The sequence below is a fragment of the Lithobates pipiens genome, unplaced genomic scaffold, assembly GCF_037356315.1.
Source record: "Lithobates pipiens isolate NorthernLeopardFrog02 unplaced genomic scaffold, aLitPip1_a1.2 Scaffold_8, whole genome shotgun sequence".
Classification (NCBI taxonomy): Eukaryota; Metazoa; Chordata; class Amphibia; order Anura; family Ranidae; genus Lithobates; species Lithobates pipiens.
In genome coordinates, this window is record NW_027507903.1 from 72752923 (window position 1) to 72776722 (window position 23800).

The 23800-nt window shown below is 41.8% G+C and overlaps 1 protein-coding gene across 1 annotated transcript in view; it reads right to left on the reverse strand.

Moving 5' to 3' along the window:
* AP4E1 (adaptor related protein complex 4 subunit epsilon 1) overlaps positions 1–23800 on the reverse strand; it is a 133968-nt gene that overhangs the window by 34927 nt on the left and 75241 nt on the right. The window contains exons 11-15 of the mRNA XM_077468399.1: positions 16228–16367; positions 9703–9815; positions 3370–3488; positions 815–1117; positions 230–344 (exon numbers count right to left, since the gene is read on the reverse strand). Of these exons, the coding sequence (XP_077324525.1) occupies positions 230–344; positions 815–1117; positions 3370–3488; positions 9703–9815; positions 16228–16367 (790 nt within the window). The remainder of the gene's footprint in view (positions 1–229; positions 345–814; positions 1118–3369; positions 3489–9702; positions 9816–16227; positions 16368–23800) is intronic.

Consider the following 23800-nt stretch of genomic DNA (forward strand, 5'->3'; position numbering starts at 1 on the left):
ATGGCTCAGCCCCGCCTCCTTCTCACTGGCTGTAACTGACAGCAGAGGGAGCCAATAGCTCCCGCGGTTTTCTCTGAGCCAATGAGAAGGGGAGAGAAGACAAGCATTGCTCTCGGGCACAATGTTGGGTTGTGAATGGGCTCAGGTAAGTAAAGTGGGTGCCTTTAGACCCACTTTAATATGGCAAAGTAAGTAGGTTAATCACATATAATGTTCACTTTGTATATACCCTTTTCCCGGGACAGCTTTTCTTCTTGGCGCTGGTGATGAGGCTTATATGGTGCTGCCCCTTTACTGAGAGCTCCGGCCACAAATCCATCCAGAAAAGAGAGAGAGGCATCAACCTGTAAAAATGGAACATTGACATGAAAGGTGTATAGAGCACGATCACACTCTAATTCAATGGGTGCGAGTCAGTTCCATATGAGTATTTTATAAATTTAAACTGAGGTTTTATGATTTTTTTTTTTTTACAATTGAAATTAGTTGGGAAGTGATGTATGGCATTAGCCATCAATTAATGCAGAAGCTCTTACTAAATATATAAAATCACTGTTCTAGAAATAAATATTTCCACTAGTTACAACTGTAGAAATGACAGCATATTTAGCAGCATTACGGCCACTTAGTTTCCAAAAGTGCATGTGAAAGGGTTACAACACAGAAGAAATTAGGAAACAAAGACATTGGTTTGTAACATAATGTCCTTAGTATCGTTTTACAGAGCTGACTTGGCACTTTAAAGTTCATTACATTCCAAGGTAACACTTGGTTGTTTAAAGATGGAGACCAAGTATTTTAATCTCTTATTTACCGATAAGTCTTCACAGCTGGAGTTCAGTGGAAAAAGCCTGAGTATTAGCTGTGCATCCTCCCACAGAGCTTTTAATTCGCAAGCCTGTTGCCTTATTCCTGTGTCCAGACAGGTAGAGAATTCTTGGATTAGTTTATCCACTAATGAGCAATGGTGAGTGACTGCAGCCAGCTTTGTTATTGCCGCCATAATCCAGGCCTTCGTTTCAGAGGTAACGGAGCCTTGAAAAAGCAGGTCATACAGTTTTCTCATCACAGATTCTGTAGAGTTGTGCTTGGCAAGGTAGGCATATTCACCCAGCACCTGTATACAAAAAATAAATAAATAAATGATTTGAAATAAAAAAAAAACATTTTTTTTTATTGAATTCCAATTAAAAGCTCTGTATATACATCCTGCATAAAGTGGACTAGCAAATTACATTTACTGGAGAAATGTAGACGAAAGGTAAAGTAAATAATAGTAATAGCTTTTGATGGTGGCCTCTTTTTTATACAGTTCTTTCCCATTTGTTTTCTGGTTGGCATTCATTTAAAGCAGAAGTAAACCCTAAATCAGTGGTTCTCAACCTTTCTAATGCTGTGACCCCTTGATAAAATTTCCCAAGTTATGGGGACCCCTAACAGTAAAATTATTTTCATAGCGTGGGTTGTCAGCACCCAAGGCAAGACAAGTAATTTGCACCCCTAACCCACGGACATTTAGCGCCCCCCGAGTCCCTTCCACTCGTACAGTATTAAAACCCCTTATGGTACATTTTAGGATGTACCACTCTCTTTCTTTCCCTTTTATCTCTCTCTATCCTAATTTCTTGTTTTTTCTTACCATCCCTCTCTAGCTGTCTGTCTTTCTGGTTCTGATATTTCACTCCCTTTTTCTTTGTTCCTCCCCCTCTTTTCCTCTCCCTTCTATGTATTCTCTATTTGTATTCCTTCTCTTATTCCTTGGTGGGATGAGTGGCAATGCTGGGGGGAGTTCTGATCAGCCAAGCTAAGTGCTCTTGATCAAGGTCATCTGCTGATCTGAGAACTGTAGGGACTTTTAATGGCAACTATAATCACAGGTAGTGTTACTCGCTGCGTCTCCGACTTTGTGGTGTCTCATAGCAGTGACACCTATGCTGAAATCAGGACATAGGGTCTCCCCCAGCCACTCTCACTTCACATGCTTCACCAGTCAGCTGACCTCTAGTCTCTGGCCCCCAGCTATCCCGTGAACTGAATGGGTGGCTGTGAAGAGGCTGAGTGGGCAGTCGTGGGTTCCAGGGACAGCCCTGCGGAACGGCCGCAAAAAAGCCTGGGAGAGCAGTGCGGGCCTCAGGAACAGCCCAGGATTCAGTGACCCCCTGGCAAATCATCAACCCACCCCCAGGTTGAGAACCACTGCCCCAAATGAATGGCACTTACTTAAGTAAAACCCTATGTAGCATAAACAATTGGCATAACACTTTAAAGTGGCTCTAAAGCCTAAAGTTTCTTTTATATGAACGTATTCTCTGATGAATGGTCATGTTGCAAAACCAGTGTTCGATCAGTGCTGTATTGTGGCAGAAGGGGGGTCACCACTGTCAAAATATAATAGCAATATGGGGGAAATGTGTGGATGCGGGGATCTGACAGTTTTTTTCAAAAAACTGTTTATACCATAAGTGAATCTGTAAAGCCCCATACACACGGGTCAAATATCGTGCGGCATCGGCCATTTCAACAGAAACTATCAGCCTGTGCGTACAGCAGTCCGTCCAGCATCTGTCAAAGGGGCATGACTGAATGGCTGAGAGCCCTGACTGGTGTGTTCTGGCAGGGGGTGTCCCCTCATTGGAACAAAATAGCTCAGTGGGGAGATTGCTGTACTAACATATTGTTAGTACAGGATCTCCTCCTGAGCTCTTCAGTTTTTTTACATTCTGCCCACTGGATTGAACAAAAAAATAAAAAAAATATAGTGTGTACCAGGCTTTAGTCTAACACTACACTCCCCTCAGATTGAAAGTGCTGCTGGCCAAAAGGTGTCTGCTTTATTACTCCCTCTCCATCCAGAATGCAGACACCCTAAAGCTGCCCAAAGAATCACCGGGGGGGGGGAAAAGAAAAAAACGAATGCAGCAACCACATCTAAGGATAGGTAAAGTGCAATAAATTACAATTTTTGTTTTTGGGCTTAATACCTCTTTATCGGATGTTTTATATGAAATAATACAGAAATAGGCAAATAAGACAGGCAACCTCATTTCATAAGGAGAACACTACCTAAAAGCAAACTTACAATTTTAATTAAATAAATCCACAAGTAATTAAAGCAGCATTCCGTTACCATATTTTCTATAAGCAGATTTAAAAGTTCTACGATTTGAGAAACTAGAAAATGCTGTCGGACTGATTTGGAAAATCCCTTGCTAGCAAGTAAAGAGAGTATAATTAGAAGTTAGCCAGTGTGAAACAGCCAATTTACATGGCTGCTCCGAAGCGAGCAGCCCGGCCTTTGAATAGAAAATGCTAATGTCTGCTCCAAGTTCCCCCTCACAAAGACAGGCTTTTCACTAATATCTTCCTTACCCAGCTGATAACCTGTAGGAAGCGCTGGGGATAATGCACATTCTCCATTTCCAGTAAGGCAAGATAAGACTGCACTGCATACAGCCTCAGCTGTCCATCTTCCTTTTCATCAGCAAATCCTGCAGAGATGAAAAATTACATTTTAAACAGAGAGAGTACCCGCTGGACAAAAGGGACCGAAATAAACTTCCCTCACCGTTTGAAAATGTAAAATCATCAGGCTGAGGATATTATACAGAAGATTGTATGTGCATGGGGGCACACAGAGGTACAGTTCACATTACCCGCATATCAACTCTGCTGTATCAGTCCTTAGAATTTAACCAGATAACACAAGAACAGCAGCAAAGGCACAGGGGAGAAATACAAAACTAAAAAGGCAGTGAGAGATGGGAACAATCGCTCATGAAATTCAGCCGCTTTTTAATATACACCGATGTTGAATTACAATGTAAAATACAGTACTAATATTTCAAGCTAATGTACCCCTACCTGCTAAAGAGGCTGGCAGAAAGAATATAATGCAGTCATTCATTATGGTTGCCTTTCGTTTCTTGCCTTGTGGATAGCCTATATTTCTTATTTGTTATAAAAACCACTAAATATCACCTTTTTGTCCAAATGGTCCTCTTTATGTGCTTTAATAGCTATGATTGCCAAGTACCATATTTATCGGTGTATAACACGCACATTCATTTTATTAGGGACGTTTCAGGGAAAAAACATGAGTGAGTGTTATACGCCAATAAATACAGGAATTCTATTCATATATCACAGCAGAGAATATACACGCACACATATACAAAACACACACTGCATCCGGAAAGTATTTACAGCGCTTGACTTTTTCCACATTTTGTCATCTTATAGCCTTATTCCAAAATGGACTAAAGCTTTGTTAACCCCCCCAAAAAAAAAAAAAAAAAAAAAAAAAAATGCTGCTCCTGTCCCATTAATGTGCCAGCTGCATCATGGTGCTTTTGCTTTTTCAATTGCCCCTCTGTATCTCCTACAATACCCGTTTAATCCTGCCAGGTGCTGATTTCACCCCTGCGAGGTGACCACGATTATCATGGCTACTGAGCCATTAAACTGTGGTCAGAATACGTGTCTGCGTCATCCGCAGCTCTCCTCTCAGCACCGTAGTCAGGAGTGAGAAATCTCCTACATTCCCAGCCCCCACCTGCTCTCGTACAGACTTCATTGATTAGAATCGGTGCTGCATGGCCACAGTGTCAAAAGATCACAGATTCCTCTTCTGACGTATGTTGCATATGTCAGAAGGAATCTGGGCCCCTCCTACTCATCTTGGGACAAGCAGAGAAGATGGGATACGTGACCAAGATTAGAAAGACATAATAATAATATGAATTTATATTTGAAAAAAAAAAAAAAACAACAACACACACACACACACACACACACACACACACACACACACACACACACACTGCACTGCTTAAAGACTTCAGCCCCGCACCATTTTGCTGGCCAAAGACCAGACCACTTTTTGCAATTCGGCATTGCGTCGCTTTAACTGCCATTTGCGCGGTTGTGCGACATGGCTCCCAAACAAAATTGACGTCCTTTTTCGCACAAATAGAGCTTTCTTTTGGTGGTATTTGATCACCCCTGCGGTTTTTATTTTTTGCGCTATAAACAAAAAATAGAGCGACAATTTTAGCATTATTTTTTACTTTGTTATAATAAATATCCCCCAAAAATATATATATATAAAAAAACATTTTTTCCCTCAGTTTAGGCTGATACGTATTCTTCTACATATTTTGGGTAAAAAAATAAAAAAAATCACAATAAGCGATGATTGGTTTGCACAAAAGTTATAGTGTTTACAAAATAGGGGATAGTTTTATGGCATTTTTATTAATAATTTTTTCTTTTTTTTACTAGTAATGGTGGCGATCAGCGATTTTTATTGTGACTGGGACATTATGGCGGACACATCGGACATTTCTGACATATTTTTGGAACCATTGTCATTTATACAGCAATCACTGCTATAAAAATGCAGCGATTCCTGTGTAAATGACACTGGCAGTGTAGGGGTTAAGTGTTCCTAGGGGTGTGTTACTAACTGTTGGGGGCTGGGCTTTCATTTAGTGAACACTGATCTCTGCTCCAATCACATAGAGCAGAGATCAGTATCACTTGTTGCTAGGCAGAACGGGGAGATGCTGTTTATTACGACATCTCTCCGTTCAGCCGCCCCGTGAGATGATCGCGGGTTTGCCCGCGGCGATCGAGTCCTCGGGACCCGCGACCGGACTCACGGGGGTCCCAAACAGCACGCGAGTGCGCCGCCGGCGGTGCGCTCGCGATGGCAGGGTGGCATTAAAGATTGGATGTACCTGTACGCCAATATGCCTGCCCGTGCCATTCTGCCGACGTACATTGGCGTGTGCTGGTCGGGAACGGGTTAAGTAAGCAAGTAATGTGTGCGAAATCAATTTGGGGCAATTGGGTTTACAACCACCTTAAATTATTTTCCTCAAGGATGATCAGTGGAAACAGGATGCACCTGAGTGTCCTGGCAAAGGCTGTGAATACTTATGAACATGTGATTTTTTTTTTGTTTTTTATAAATTTGCAAGATTTCTTTTATGTTGTCATTATGGGGTATTGTTTGTAGAATTTTGAGGAAAATAACGAATTTAATCCATATTGGAATAAGGCTGTAACATAAAATGTGGAAAAAGTGAAGCGCTGTGAATACTTTCTGGATGCAGTATAAATCCAGGCCGATTTATACTTTACCAGCCCATTGAAACTCAGGCGCATATATTCATCTTTTCATGAGACAACACTGAAGAAATGACACTTTGCTACAATGTAAAGTAGTGAGTGTACAGCTTGTATAACAGTGTGAATTTGCTGTCCTCTCAATATAACTCAACACACAGCCATTAATGTGAAAATGTCCACATTGGGCCCAAAGTGTCAATATTTTGTGTGGCCACCTTTATTTTCCAGCACTGCCTTAACCCCCTCTTGGGCATGGAGCTTCACAGGTTGCCACTAAAGTCCTCTTCCACTCCTCCATTGTGACATCACAGAGCTGGTGGATGTTAGAGACCTTGCACTCCTCCACCTACTGTTTGAGGATGCCCCACAGATGCTGAATAGGGTTTAGGTCTAGAGACATGCTTGGCCAGTCCATCATCTTTACCCTCGGCTTCTTTATCAAGCAGTGGTCATCTTGGAGGTATGTTTTGGGTCGTATTGTTGCAATACTTCCCTGCGGCCCAGTCTCTGAAGGGAGGGGGATCATGCTCTGCTTCAGTATGTTACAGTACATGTTGGCATTCATAGTTCCCTCAATGACCTGTAGCTCTCCAGTGCCAGCAGCACTCATGCAGCCCCAGACCATGACACTCCCACCACCATGCTTGACTATAGGCAAGACACACTTGTCTTTGTACTCATCTGGTTGCCACCACACACGCTTGACACCATCTGAACCAAATAAGTTTATCTTGGTCTCAGACCACATGACATGGTTCCAGTAATTCACATCCCTAGTCTGCTCATCTTCAGCAAACTGTTTGTGGGCTTTCTTAGGCATCATCTTTAGAAGAGGCTTCCTTCTGGGATGACAGCCATGCTGACCAATTTGATGGAGTGTGCGGCTTATGGTCTTAGCAATGATAGGCTGACCCCCCCCCCCACCCTTTCAACCTCTGCAGCAATGCAGGCAGCATTCATACGTCTATTTCCCAAAGACAACCTATGGATAGGACACTGAGCACATGCACTCAACTTCTTTGGTCAACCATGCTGAGGCCTATTTTGAGTGGAACCTGTCCTGTTAAACAGCTGTAGGGTCTGGGCCACCGTGCTGCAGCTCAGTTTCAGGGTCTTGGCAAGGTCATCTTTATGTAGAGCAACAATTCTTTTTTTCAGATCCGCAGAGTTTTTTGCCATGAGGTGCCATGTTGAACTTCCAGTGACCAGTGAGAGAGTAAGAGCAATAACACCAAATTTAACACACCTGCTCCCCATTCACACCTGCGACCTTGCAACACTAACAAGTCACATGACACCGGGGAGGGGAAAATGGCTAATTGGGCCCAATTTGGCCATTTTCACTTGGGGTGTACTCATTTTTCTTTAGCCATTACCTGCTCTGTGCAGTGGTTTTGCACTGACCAGCAGCAATCCTCCTCATCTCAGGTTCCCCACTGGCACTTCATTCCTCCGAAGTGCCCCCATAGCAAGCATCTTTCTCCCGAGCCACTGCTGTGCGTGTCCATATACACACACACATACACACACACACGTGAATGTGGCTCAACCCCACCCTGCTCTCTCCTCATTGGCTCACTGGCTGTGATGGACAGTAGCGGAGGCCAATGTCTCCCACTGCTGTCTCAGCCAATGAGGAGGGAAAGACCTGGGAAGACCAGAGGCTACCATGAACTGCGCTGGAGGTCGATGGGGCTCAGGTAATTATTAGGGGGTCTGCTGCACACAGAAGGTGTCCTGGAGGGACACACAAGGGACCTGGAAAGGTGAATGGAGACGCACCAGACTCCTGCTTTGAGCTGCTGCGTGTTCTAGTGTGAAACCAGCCTAATACATTTTATTAAAGTGGTTGTAAACCCTTACAGACCCCTTTGACCTACAGGTAAGCCTAGATTAAGGCTTAACTGTAGGTCCAAGAAATAGCACCTAAACCTACACGGTTTAGGAGATATTTGCAACAAAAAAAAAAAACAGGCACCGCTGTCTACGGGGTATGCGCTGTAGACAGCGGCGCGCAGGCGCACTGAGCATACCACTGCTAAAGGCAATATGCCGTTAGAGGTGGCTCCCGCGCGCATGCGCAGGAGTGACGCTATTGTGGCTCCGGCCAATCACAGCGCCGGAGCCAAGATACACGGAAAGAAGATGGACGCTACGTGGAAGGGACAGCGGTGACATTGCTGGCTCCTGTGTCAGGTAAGTGACCCATAATGGGCTACTATGCAATGCATAGTAGCCCATTATGCTTTACCTTAGCAGGGAAACAAAGAGGAAAGAAACCCATCAGGGTTTCCTTCCTCTTTAACCACTTGGCACGCACACTATGTCTATTGACGTCATGGGCTTTCAGTGGTTATATCTAAATGATGCCTGAGGCCACAGCCATCATTCAGATATTGCCGTTTTCAGCCGGCGATTCCCTGCACCATAAGAATGATCATAGCGGCTGTTCCGCCGCTTGATCGTTCTTACGGGCGGCGGGAGAAGACGCCCCGCCCCCTCCCGCCGCCCTCCGGTGCTTCTACCGACTCACCGTTTCCATCGGTGAGTCGGGTCACAGGATCTGCTGGCCCCAGCCAGTAACCATAGAGATTTCCGGCGGACTAGATCGTCCCCGGGGTCTCTATGATCGGTCGGAGGCCGGGCGCGATGTTATGACGTCACGCCCGGCCTCTGTATTCAAATTAACGGCGCCGATCTGGCTAGGAAGCCAGGATAGTTTTTTTTTTTTATTCTTCCCAGCCTAGAGGTGAGATATGGGGTCTTATTGACCCCATATCTCACTGTAAATATGTCCGATTATGCCATATTCCTATTACAAGGGATGTTTACATTCCTTGTAATAAAAAAATAAAAAATTGATGACTTTTATTCCCAAGTGTAAAACTAAAAAAATAAAAATAAAATTAATAAAAAAAAAAAAAAGTAAAAGTAAAGCGCCCCTGTCCCTGTGAGCTCGCACACAGAAGCGAATGCATACGCAAGTCTCGCCCACATATGAAAACGGTGTTCAAACCACACATGTGAGGTATCGCCGCAAACGTTAGAGCGAGAGCAATAATTCTAGCCCTAGACCTCCTCTGTAACCCAAACTATGTAACCAGTAAAAAAATTTAAAGCGTCGCCTATGGGGATTTTTAAATAACAAAGTTTGGCGCCATTCCACGAGCGTGTGCATTTTTGAAGCGTGACATGTTGGGTATCTATTTACTCGGCGTATCCTCCTCTTTCACATTATGCAAAAAAATTGGGCTAACTTAACTGGTTTTTGTTTTTTAAGCATGAAAGTTTTTTTTTCTGAAAAAAACGTGTTTGAAAAATTGCTGCGCAAATACCGTGCGAGATAAAAAGTTGCAATGAGCGCCATTGTATTCTCTCGGGATTTTGCAAAAAAAACATATATAATGTTTGGGGGGGTTCTATGTAATTTTCTAGCAAAAAAATTAGGAATTTTACATGTAGGAGAGAAATGTCAGAATTGGCCTGGATGCAAAGTGGTTAAGGTTTGTCAATTCTAACACATTTACTATTTCCCTACTGAAGTTACAGCTATTTTTCCCGATTTCTTACCTTCAGCTAGGAGTCGAAGGAAGTTGTTGGGAATGTCTGGATGTACCATATCTCCGCCAATAGAAAAAACAGTATTCATGGTCTCTACAAACCACTGGTTGTTTGGAGAGTATGTGAGAGGAGTGTCAAGGAAAAAAGTCCTGTGTGACAAACATATTATGAACTACTATGGAATACTGCAACCTATATGGCAAAATTTCTAATGAATATCAAAGTGAAGATGAGCTGGTTTCAGCAAGTCAGTGCTTTCTTTGTGAATAAGGTGACATCTGTCTTTTTCCGTGCATAGAACAGCCATAGAGAAAGCTCTAATACCAGCAGAATGGCAGCACTCAGGGTATACTTCCAGAGCTTAAAGTGAATGTAAACCTATTTTTTTTTAAATCAAAAACATGTTATACTTACGTGCTCTGTGTAATGGTTTTGCAGAGCAACCCCGATACTCCACTTCTCGAGTCCCCTGCCGGGGCTCCAGGCTGCTCCTTCCCTTTGGTGTGCAATAGGAATGCACCGTATCAGTATTCACCCAAATGCTCCAGATACCAAAATTGATACCTTGCAGTGTGATTTGCGTCAACAGAAAAAAAAATAGTCTCAAATGCCATACAATTTGAACAGGAATGCAACCATGAAAAAGAAAATGTCACCAGCACACCAGGATCTCCAAAAATGGATCCAAAACTTTAATCACCTAGTATCAAAACGAAAAAGCAAAATTTCTGAGCCACGCAGGAGCCCTTCTTCATTTCAGCACCCAGTTTAAAATACAGCCATTTGTGCAGGAACGTGTGCATTGGGAGTATTGCATTTGAACAGGAATGCAGTGCGATCCCCCCCCCCCCCCACCGCGTATGTGTAAAGGGAAAAACGCCATCTAATGGGAAGTTTAAAAAATGTTAGAACACAAAGACGGCACGTACGCGTGTGTGTGCGCGCGCGCGCGCGCACACACACGCACGCGCGCGCGCGCACCACATTCTTGTTCAAATCACATACAATTAATTTGCAGCCAATGGCTCCTGCTGCTATCAATCTGCCCCGTGACATGAGAACAGAGAGAGTCTCTGCTCTTGGGCACAGAGCTGGATCAAATATGAACGGGGTAAGTATAAGAAAGGGGGTGGGGCTACATAAGAGTTTTTTGGTTTTTCAAAACCTTAATGCATAAAATGCATTAAAGGGAAAAATAGCCCTCCTACCCCTTTACAGCCACCTTAACCCATAAGCCAATAAATCTGAGGTTGTTATAATGCTAACCAGATAAATAGGGGCTGATTTACTAAAACTGGAGAGTGGAAAACCTGGGGCAGTTTTGCATGGTAGCCAATAAACGTCTAACTTCAGTCTGTTAAAGTAAGCTTTGACAAAAAAAAAACAACCTGGAAGCTAACCGATTTCTATGCAGAGCTGCACCAGATTTTAGTAAATCAACCCCAGAGAGTCCATGGGTACAACTTGCAATCAGTTTATCAATACCTCTATAATTACTGCAGAATACATAAAACACAAATATAATCATGTACAACACTACTCACAAAAAGTCATAAAATGAAGATAATGGGGTCCAGGAACATTAGGTCTTGGAGGGAGTGACCAATTATTATTGGTACCCAAGATCTGGTGTACTCCTGACCAGTGTACAGTGTACAAACACATAAGGCTGAATGGTACAAAAGGATAGCGTATAAACATGTCCTCCTTGTTCAAAAAGATGGGGTGTGTTTAAACTTGACTAGTGACATTCGGGAGAAAATAAAATGGTCATCCCAATGGAGAAACTTATTCTGGAACACCTACTGTGTATCCATTACTGTTGCATAGGATTGCATTATAAATTATGATCTTAATACGGATATCTAGTGGCAACTCTACCTTTTTATTTCTGGATTGGTCAATGGTATAAGCCAGCTCCCCCATCTGTTGGGCACAATTATTTTAGTCTTTTAGACAGACCCTGCCTTCTCCTCGTTTCTTCAGAGAGCTGCTAGCCTTCACAGCAGGCATAAGGCTGAGATGATCATTGTCCCTTTACACTTCAAATGATACCTAGTTTTACTTAAATGTCTGTGTCTTATTGGAGCGTTAAGCTGTCTTTCAAGGTAGGATGAACCAAGGTCACTTCATAAAAGCAGAAAAACTGAAACAGAATACATTTGCAGAAAAAAATATTTGAAACACTTTAAAATAATCACATTTTGTTGCTTTGTAGACTGAAACAGACAGTTTGTTTTATCCAGTATTACTTAGAACAACAAAGTGAAAGATAGAACACCAACATGTCAGAAAAAAAAAAAAAAATCTAAAATCGAAATCGAAAAAAGATCACTCACTTGTGTCAGTATTTTGTTGAGCCACCTTTTGCATTAAAGTTATTTTAAAGTCTTGTGTTTTTTTTTTTCACCTCTAAAAATTACAAAACATGTTATGCTCTGTTGCAGTGGATTTGCACAGAGCAGCCAGGATCCTCCTCTTCTCGGGTTCCTCTTTGGCTCTCCAGGCTCCTCCCAGTGCCCCCACAACAAGCATTGTTGAGTGCCCCCACAACAAGCAGTGTCGAATGCCCCCACAACAAGCAGCTTGCTAAGGGGGCACCCAAGCTGAGTCACAGCCCCCCTGTGCTCATTCATTCAGTCATAGAGCCCTGATTCAGCCCCACCCCATCTCTCTCCTGATTGGCTGGCTTTGATTGACAGTAGCATGAGCCAGTGGCACCACTGCCGTGTCTCAGCCAATTAGGAGGAGTGTCCCGGATGGCCAAGGAACTCGTGGACATCACTGAGAGAGATGGAGCTCAGGTACAGTGCCTTGCAAAAGTATTCGCCCCCCTTGAACTTTTCAACCTTTTGCCACATTTCAGGCTTCAAACATAAAGATATAAAACATTTTTATTTTTTGTGAAGAATCACCAACAAGTGGGACACAATTGTGAAGTGGAACAAAATCTATTGGATATTTTAAACTTTTTTAGCAAATAAAAAAACTGAAAAGTGGTGCGCGCAAAATAATTCGGCCCCTTTACTTTCAGTGCAGCAAACTCACTCCAGAAGTTCAGCGAGGATCTCTGAATGATCCAATGTTGTCCTAAATGACTGATGGTGATAAATAGAATCCACCTGTGTGTAATCAAGTCTCTGTATAAATGCACCTGCTCTGTGATAGTCTCAGGGTTCTGTTGAAAGCGCAGAGAGCATCATGAAGACCAAGGAACACCCCAGGCAGGTCCGTAATACGGTTGTGGAGACGTTTAAAGCCGGATTTGGATACAAAAAGATTTCCCAAGCTTTAAACATCCCAAGGAGCACTGTGCAAGCGATCATTTTGAAATGGGAGTATCAGACCACTGCAAATCTACAAAGACCTGGCCGTCCCTCTAAACTTTCAGCTCAGACAAGGAGAAGACTGATCAGAGATGCAGCCAAGAGGCCCATGATCACTCTGGATGAACTGCAGAGAACTACAGCTGAGGTGGGAGAGTCTGTCAATAGAACAACAATCAGTCGTACACTGCACAAATCTGGCCTTTATGGAAGAGTGGCAAGAAGAAAGCCATTTCTCAAAGATATCCATAAAATGTCTCATCTAAAGTTTGCCACAAGCCACCTGGGAGACACACCAAACATGTGGAAGAAGGTGCTCTGGTCAGATGAAACCAAAATCAAACTTTTTGCCCACAATGCAAAACGATATGTTTGGCGTAAAAGCAACACAGCTCATCACCCTCAACACACCATCCCCACTGTCAAACATGGTGGTGGCAGCATCATCGTTTGGGCCTGCTTTTCTGCTTTTCTTCAGCAGGGACAGGGAAGAGGATTAAAATTGAGGGGAAGATGGATGCAGCCAAATACAGGACCATTCTGGATGAAAACCTGTTGGAGTCTGCAAAAGACCTGAAACTGGGACGGAGATTTATCTTCCAACAAGACAATGATCCCAAACATACAGCAAAATCTACAAAGGAATGGTTCACAAATAAACGTATCCAGGTGTTAGAATGGCCAAGTCAAAGTCCAGACCTGAATCCAATCGAGAATCTGTGGAAAGAGCTGAAAACTGCTGTTCACAAACGCTTCACAACCTCACTGAGCTCAAGCTGTTTTGCAAGGAAGAATGGGCACGAATTTCAGTCTCTCGATGTGCAAAACTGATAGAGACATACCCCAAGTGACTTGCAGCTGTAATCGCAGCAAAAGGTGGCTCTACAAAGTATTAACGCAAGGGGGGCGAATAATTTTGCACCCCCCATTTTCATTTTTTTATTAGTTAAAAAAGTTTCAAAAATCCAATAGATTTCGTTCCACTTCACAATTGTGTCCCACTTGTTGGTGATTCTTCACAAAAAATAAAAATTTTATATCTTTATGTTTGAAGCCTGAAATGTGGCAAAAGGTTGAAAAGTTCAAGGGGGCCGAATACTTTCGCAAGGCACTAAGTATTTGGAGGGTGCTGGGGCAGATATTACACACAGAAGGATTTTTTTCTTAATACATAGAATGAATTAAGATAAAAAACCTTCTGACTTTACAACCCCTTTATTTACAGCCTTTAATCTGTTGGGATATGTCTCTACTAAATTTGCACATCTAGACTTTGTAATATTTGCCCACTTTTCCTTGCAGAACTGATCAGGTTCAGTTAAATTTGATAGTGACCATTTGCGGACTGCGGTCTTTAAGTCATTCCACAGATTTTCAATGGGGTTTAAATCTGGGCTCTGACTAGGCCATGCAAGAACATTCACCTTTTTCTCCTTCGACCACTGTGGTAATTTTTGCTGTATGCTTTGGGTCATTGACATGTTGGAAGGTAAACTTCTACCCATTGACAACTTTCTGGCAGGGGGCCAGCAGATTTTCCTCAAGAATTTAACAGAAATTTGCCCCATCCATTTTCCTTCTATCCTGATAAGTGCTCTAGTCCCTGCTGCAGAGAAACACCCCCATAACAGGATATAACCACCTCCATGCTGTACTGTAGGAATGGTGTTACTTGGATGGTGAGCTGTACTGAATTCCCACCAGACATATTGTTTGGTGTTGAGGCCAAATAATTCAAATTTTTGTCTCATCTGACCATAACACCTTTTTCCACGTGGCCTCAGAATCTGTAAGGTGCGTTTTAGGCAAAGCTCAGCCGTGACTACATGTGGCCTTTGAGGAGTATCTTTTTTTCTTGCAACCCTCTAATACAAACCACATTTGTGGAGAATTTGTGATATTATTGTCGCAATCACACAATGACTACTCGCTGTCATAAATTCCTGCAACTGCTTCAGACTTGCTGTAGGCCTCTTGGTAGCCTCTCTGACCAGTTTCCTCCTGGTACTTTCTCCCAGTTAAGAGAAACATCTTGATCCAAGGAGGGTCTGTGCTATACCAAGTACATTCCACTTCTTAATAATAGACTTCACTGTGCTTCTAGACATTGATAAAGCCTTTTTTGTATCCATCTCCTGACTTGTGCCTGTCCACAACCTAATCCCAGAGATCTTATGACAGTGTCTTGCCACCCATAGTTGATTGTTTGCTTCAGTAGCCCTACTAGGAACTGAAAGGCTCCAGGAAAGCTATTTTCATGCTGAGCTAATCAAAATGACAGCTGATCAGAGTTAAAAGTCAAAGGGCTTTGTGTGCCATTCAGAAGGAGTTTAGCTACACAATTGAGTTTACAAGTCATTTTGTAGGAGGGAGGTGATTCTTTTTCTAACTTTGTGATTCTGTTTTTGAATTTTATTTTTCTGACATTTTAGTGTTCTCTCACTTGAACGTTTTAAGTTGAATTGTGTAAACACAACTGGATAAAACAAAAACTCTTTATTTCAGGATGCAAAGTAACACAATTATTATTATTTTGTAGGAGGAGATTGGAATGAACCACAGCGCCTTTCAAGGAGAAGTATTATCAGACACCTAGAAGTGTCAGATATCCACGGCACCAGGAGATTTTTAAGAAAGCAATGTTTCACTACACGGTCTATCAAATAGATAAAAAGCTTCTTTTACAGTAGGTGGCTGTCAATTCTCCTGGCAACAGACTTGATCTGTGAGGCAGAACAGTACTACTACTACTTGTATGCAGGAAGAAAAAAAAAAAAAAAAGAAGAAAATATGTCTGTCCCCCAACATATGTACATTTAATATACTGATGTTTTAGATAAATACCCTCTAGGAAACATTTGGAGGAGGTGTTAGCCTGGAAAGCAAAAAATACTGGGACACACACACTATTAACTGAAAGGCTTGAATTTACATAATTATCAATGCACAATTATCAGGATGAATACAGCACCAGAATCATCAGGAAATGAAGCCATTTAAGCCACCTACCACTTATGTTTTCAACTCTTTGGCTTTACAAACTGCTAAGAGGTACTATACTAGAGAAAAGAGGAAACTACACTACATGTAAAAGCCATTTTCTCTAAAATAGACACGCTTTCCAAATAACTTCAGAAGAATACGACTGATTAATCAGGTCTCTTGTAAAAATCAATACATGTTGTACATACAAAAAAAAAAAGGATATTTTTCTGCCAAATCTGCTATTTTCCCAACCAAGGCGATTATTGCATATTCATCCTTGCTTTCTTTCAAATATTCTAACATTTTCTGTACAATAACGGTGACATTCTGTTCATTGGTAATTCGATAGAGGAGTTCCAGGGTCTGTATGAAAGAAAAAAAAATAAAAAGAACTTTGAAATGAGAGAACGGGCTCCCTCCAGAGCACATGGAAGACTTGAGCATTCTATGTTACAATCAGGTGTTAATTCTGGGCAAACAGGGCAACAAAGTTACTGCATGTTAAACTGGACAGCGCATATTGAAACAGAAACACAACTTTAAATGAATGGCAAGCACCAATAAATCATGTCTTTCTGTAATATACTGTACATACGCAACCCCAATTCCAAACAAGTTAGGAAGCTGTGCAAAATCTACATAAAAAAAAGAAAAAAGAAAAAATGCAAGGATTTGCAAACCCACATTTTATGCACAATAGAAAACATATGAAGTCTTTAAACTGCTAAAATATACCATAGAAAAAAAAATAAGGTCATTTTGAAATTGATGGCAGCAACAAGTCTCAAAAAGTTGAGACATGGCAATAAAAAGTTGACAAAGTAAGTGGTACTAACAAGGAAGCGCTCAAAGAACATTTTGAAACTTGAAATTAGGTTAAATTGGCAACAGGTCAGTGACATGATTGGGTATACAAAAGGCATCATAGAGAGTTAGGTAAGCTATACACGGTGCAAATTTCTTAGCGATAATCACAAGAGAATCGGCAGGCTGGTTCTATTCAAGTTGATTAACTTGGTACATTCAGCCTGCCAATTAATGGTTCAATTTTGAACGATGTATGGTCAGCCTAAGAGAAGTAAGATGGTCAGAGATTCACCAATCTGTGAAAAGCTGCGTCTAAAAATTGTTGAATATAAAAATAATGTTGGGACATGGCCATGTTTACCACGGTGTAGGATCCGTTTTTGGCAAAAGAATGTTGTCCCATTCTTGACTGAACATATGCTGCTCTTTTCTGTGCTATAAACAGTGCAAATTTTGCAGAGCAGGCACTGGCCGATCTTAAAAATATTGTTAATATTTACTATAAGCTATGCAATCGGTCATCTAGATATTGTAATTGCTTCCTTGGGGTACGCTTTATTTCTACTTATGGTAAAATGAAGAGACACCAAAGTGTGCAGACTATAGGGGTTAGTTACGAAAGGCAAGTCCACTTTGCACTACAAGTGCAATTACACATGCAAGGAAAATAAAAAACATAATTTTAGCTTGCACATGATTGGATGATAAAAATCAGAAGAGTTTCCTCTCATTTCAGATCTACCCCAACTTACAGCGGCTGCACTTCCAAGTGCACTTTCAGTGCAATTTCAAGTTTAGTTTGCACTTGTAGAGCAAAGTGGATTTGCCTTTCGTAAATAACCCCCTTTGTCTTTAAACAATATTTGAATGTTTCCTTTTTGTTGTATGTACTGTAAATAACTTTTTTTTTAAATAGAGTTGTAACAAAGCGTTCTCTGAACCCCACTCCTATCTTCCAAGCCCATTTGTTGGTATACATTTTTCTGAGTCATGAATTTGCATAGAACTAGTGTATAAAATATGGTTGCCATTCACAGCTTCAGTACCTAAAGTGCACAGAGAAAATAAAACTGCTTAGTAGCAAATGACACAGAAATAGTCCCATTTCCCTTTGTCTTCATTTCATGATTCACTGCCTAAATGTTCTTTGTGGACTGAACAAATGGCTAACAGCAGCATAAGTGTGTATATCTATAGATGTCCTGGCAGAAGCTTCCCGCAGAGAACAGTGTAAAATGCAGATACTTTTAAAGTAATCGTATGTTTTATTGTGACACAAAGTGCATGCAGTTTCACGGGCGACTCCTTTGTCCCGTTCCCCACAATTTAACACCCAATCACAATAAATAAAGTGGTGAGAATGCTACAATACAACAGCAAAACTTCTAAGTAGTTCAGCCAATGTATCTATACACCCATCTGTGGTTTGAGAATATATTGGAGAATAAAAAAATTAAGTAAAATATATACCCGTGGTTGCTGGATCATGTGACATGCGAGTGTCTGTTTATTAAAAGGTCAGCAGCTACAGTTTTTGTAGCTGCTGGCTTTCCGTTTTTACACAAGAGACTGGAGCTCCTCTTTAATTTCCTGTGCTGCTATTTGGCCTTTAAATGCTTAAATCTAAACAATTGAGTCAGTCAGTCTATCATAGGAGGCAGGACTTTAACAGTGGCCGGCATTTCAGATCCAAGCTGTGTCACAGCAGGAGATCCGCTCTGTGCGATCCAACCAGCTATCCTCCTGAGTGAGGCTGCACTGGTGGGCATTGAAGAGGCTGATCTGATATGCTGCACTGGTGGGCATTATTGATGGGCACCGATGAGCACCAATTGTTGTAAATATTTATTTTTGTAACTTAGTTGTGCATAAAACATTTAACCGTGTAATTTCATGAGATAATTTACAGGGGCATTTTTAGGGGTGGGGCGGGGTAGGGGTTGGGGCAACTGGTGTCGAGTAACACATACACACCGCTACTCTTACTATGATCATACGTTAAAAAATAAAAAAATAAACCTCAACCCACATATACTTGTGGAGTGCCAAAATCTATTCATATGTACAATGTGACACAAACAATATTATATACACAAAAAAGAAATTCCATAATAAAACAATGATATCAGACCCAAGTGCTGGATAATCTAAAACACATCTCGTCACTGTGCAAAAAATGTCCAGTGATTCACACCACTCCTCCTCCAGGGATGGAAGAACATTTTGCAACTAATTTGGTTAATTGGTAATAGGTCAGTAACATGATTGGGTATAAAAAGATGGGCAGAGGCTTACCAATCTTTGAAAAGCTGTGTCTAAAAATTGTCGAACAATTTCAAAATTATGTTTCTGAACATAAAATTGTAAAGACTTTAAATATATCATCATAATCTTCTATAGTACAGAATATCATCAAAAGATTCAGAGAATCATTGTCATATTCACCTTCTATGAGGTGGTGAGTTGCATCTAAAGGAAAGCCCACAGACGTGGTGTATCTGGATTTTGCAGAAGCATTTGACACAATTCACCATAAAAGTTTACTGTACAAAAAAATGTCCGTTGGCATGGACCATAGGGTGAGTACATGGACTGAAAACTGGCTACAAGGGCGAGTTCAGAGGGTGGTGATAAATGGGGAGTACTTGGAATGGTCAGGGGGTGGGTAATGGGGTCCCCCAGGGTTCTGTTCTGGGACCAATTCTATTTAAATTTGTTCATAAACGACCTGGAGGATGGGGTAAACAGTTCAAGCTCTATATTTGCGGACGATACTAAGCTAAGCAGGGCAATAACTTCTCTGCAGGATGTGGAAACCTTTCAAAAAGATCTGAACAAATTAACGGGGTGGGGAACTACATGGCAAATGAGGTTCAATGTAGAAAAATGTAAAATAATGCAGTTTGGTGGCAAAAATATGAATGCAATCTATACACTGGGGGGGGAGAACCTCTGGGGGAATCTAGGATGGAAAAGGGCCTGGGGCTCCTAGTAGATGATAGGCTCAGAAATGGCATGCAATGCCAAGCTGCTGCTAACAAAGCAAACAGAATATTGGCATACATTAAAAAGGGGATCAACTCCTAAGATAAAATGATAATTCTCCAGCTCTACAAGACTCTGGTATGGCCACACCTAGAGTATGCTGTCCAGATCTGGGCACCAGTCCTCAGGAAGGATGTACTGGAAATGGAGCGAGTACAAAGAAGGGCAACTAAGCTAATAAAGGGCCTGGAGGATATTAGTTATGGGGAAAGGTTGCAAGCACTTAAAGCGGAGGTCCAGCGACAACTCTTTTTTTCTTTAAACCTGTCAGACACTTACAGATGCATAATGTTACGCTCACTTGTTTTGTGCAATATCTCCCTCGATGTCCTGTTTCGTTTGAAAAACAGTTATAAAAACTGTTGATGGCAGGTTTCATCTTCCTTGTGGGCATGTGAAGCCCACAAGCATAAGTTTCCTGGATGCAGCGAGTGCTGAACTACCAGCATTCACCGGTCATTCCCGCACACGCTCAGTTTGTACGGCGCGGAGCGCCATAAACTTCCATGTTGCCATCACAACAGGCATCATCGTAGGAAGTTCCCACCCCGTTGTGATGGCAACAAAGAATGATCTCCCGATCATTATCGATGGGCATCCCGCACTGACTCCTGGGAATACTGACATTTAGCTCCCAGGAGAAAGTGCGCCCCTGAGGATGACGGCGATACACGCCCATACCCGCGGGGGTCAGAACCAGGAAGTAAAACAAAAAAAGAAGGCTAGACAGGTACCCACTGAGAAAAAATAAATGTTTTATCTTATTTGACAATCTGACATGCGAGGATGGGATTAAGGTGAACTTAAGTATTTGTGTGGACCTCTGCTTTAACTCATTATCTCTGGAGAAGAGATGCTTGAGAGGGGATACGATTTAAATATATGAATACCGTACTGGTGACCCCACAATAGGGATAAAACTTTTTCGTGGAAGGGAAAAAAAAAAAAGACACGTGGCCAAGACACGTGGCCACTCATGAAAATTAGAAGAAAAGCGGTTTAACCTTAAAACTACGTAGAGGGTTCTTTACTTTAAGAGTGGCAAGGATGTGTAATTCTCTTCCACAGGCGGTGGTCTCAGCGGGGAGCATCGATCATTTAAAAAAAAAAAAAAAAACCATTAGATATGCATCTGAACGACCGCAACATACAGGGATATACAATGTAATACTGCCATATAATCACACATAGGTTGGACTTGTGTCTTCTTTCAGCCTTGTATACTATGTAACAAGGTCAAAACACAATATTGAATGCCCCTAATCTACAGACCCTCAGACAGTACTGCAATAAAAACAAGTATGATTTTGTGATGGACACCATTGCATGTGCTCAGGAATACTAACAAAAAGTCTGTCTGTTAGCACACTTTTCATCGTGCCATTCAAAAACGCTTGTTAAAGCGTAACTTTACCCATAACATTCCACATTAATAATTATACTACCAAAATAAATGTGTGATGCAAATTGCCTCCATTGCCTCCTGTTTCTTCTTGCTGGAGGCTGCCATTTTTGTTGAAGCCCAGAGCCCTAAGCAGCATAAATCTTTAGGCTGTCGGCAGACTGGCCTCTACACATTTCGGCACAGTGCCTAAAAATAGAGAGCCACTGAGCAGGGGAGACAGTGTATTATTGGATTTTAAACCCTATAGGCACTTATTTTTAATGTTTTACATAATCATACCTGCAAAAGGGGCCAGCATGAAGTGACCTAGCAGGACTTAAAAGCAGAATTCCACCCAAAAGTGGAACTTGCTCTTCTCCGATTCTTCCCCGTCTCCGGAGCCACATTTGGCACCTTTCGAAGGGGGGGGGGGGGGGGCGGAGCGAATACCACGTCTAGGTACATCAGAAGTTTAGTCCCCCTCCTCCTCCTTCCCCATTCTTTGCACGAAGGTAAAAAAAAACCTCTGTGCAACAGGCCCCCAGCCCCCCTAATATTTACCTAAGCCCCACTGTGATCCAGATGACTCATTCATTGGCTGAGGCAGCAGCGTGAGCTGTTGGCTACCAATGCTGTCAATCACAGCCAGTGAAGAAACAAAGGGGGTGGGACCCAGTCTCGTCAAGAGGAAGGGGCCTGGAGCAGCACTGGGGGACACGAGAAGAGGAGGATCTGTGCAAAACCACTGCACAGAGCAGGTAAGTAGGTTTGTTATTTAAGTACTTTCATACGGGGTCTATTCTGGCGCTCCTCTCCTACATGTATAAAAAAAAATTACTCAGAACCCCATCACATTATATATGTTTTTTAGCAAACACCCTAGGGAATAAAATGACAATCGTTGCAACTTTTTATCTGGCGCGGTATTTGAGCAACAATATTTCAAACACTTTTTTTCATGAATTAAAAAAAAATAAAGCAGTGAAGTTAGCCCATTTTTGTATACTGTCAAAGATGATGTTACGCTGAGTAAATAGATACCAAACATGTCACGCTTTAAAATTGCACACACTCATGGAATTGTGCCAAACTTCGTACTTTAAAAAAAAAAAAAAAAAAATCTCCATAGGCGACGTTTTAAATTTTTTTTGCATGTTACCAGTTTAGAGATACAGAGGAGGTCTAGTGCTAATTACTGCTCGTGCTCTAACGCACATGGTGATACCTCACATGTATGGTTTGAACAGCGTTTACATATGTAGGCAGTACTTACGCGTGCGTTCGCTTATGATCGCTAGCTACCATGGACAGAGGCGTTTTAAAAAATAAAATAAAAAATTGTTTATTTTTACACTAATTTACTTTTTTTTTTTATCAAGTTTATTCCTATTACAAGGAATGTAAACATTCTTTGTAATGGGAATGGTGCGGAACAGGTCTTCTTTATGGAGAGATGCGGGATCAATAAGACACCACATCTCTCCTCCAGGTTGGAAAGCATGAGATGAAGAAAAAAAAAAAACAACTAGGAATTTTATAACAACTTACCTGTAAAATCCTTTTCTTGGAGTACATCACGGGACACAGCCACAGTAATTACTGTCTGGGTTATATGGCACCTTTAGGTGATGGACACTGGCACACCCTAAACAGGAAGTTCAATTCTCCATATAACCCCTCCCCTTACCAGGAGTACCTCTGTTTTATAGCAAAGCAATGCACGTGTAAAAAGAAAGGAGGGGAGGGACCTGTGACCTGTGATGTACTCCAAAGAAAAATCCTATTTTCTTTATCGTACATCACGGGACACACAGCCACAGTAATTGTCTGGGATGTACTAGAGCAATACCATCTGAGGGGAGGGGCAACAAACGTAGGGTGCAACTAGACCCGAGGCAATATACTGCAGCCTGCAGCACACTGCACCCAAAGGCAACATCCTCATGCCTTCTTACATCCACTGGATAGAATCAGGTGAATGTATGGACTGAAGACCAGGTTGCGGCCGTGCAGATTTGAGCTTTGGAAGCTTGGTGATGTACTGCCCACAAAGCACTAACAGCCCTGGTGGAGTGCGCTTTGACCTGAAAAGGTGTAACCTTCATCTTCAAGCCATAAGCTTGAATAATTACCTGCCAAATCCATTTGGCAATAGTGGATTTTGATGCTGCCTGTTCTTTCCTAGGACCTTCCGGCAACACAAACAAAACATCTGTTTTCCAAATCTGAGCAGTCACCCTCAAATAGATCTTGACCGCTCTCACTACATCCAAGTGACTTTTCTTCCTTAGAACAGGGTTCTGGAAAAAATAAAGGTAAAACAATATCCTGGTTTAGGTGAAAACCTGAAACCACCTTTGACAGAAAGCTAGGATGAGGATGCAATACCACTCTATCCTTGTGAACGATTAAATATGGCTCTTTACAAGAAAGCCGCCAGCTCAGATACCCTTCTTGCAGAAGAAATTGCTACCAGAAAAACTAGTTTCTTTGTCAAAAGGACCAATGGAACATGTTGTATCGGCTCAAAAGGCCAGCTTCATCTCTAGCCCCATTTGCA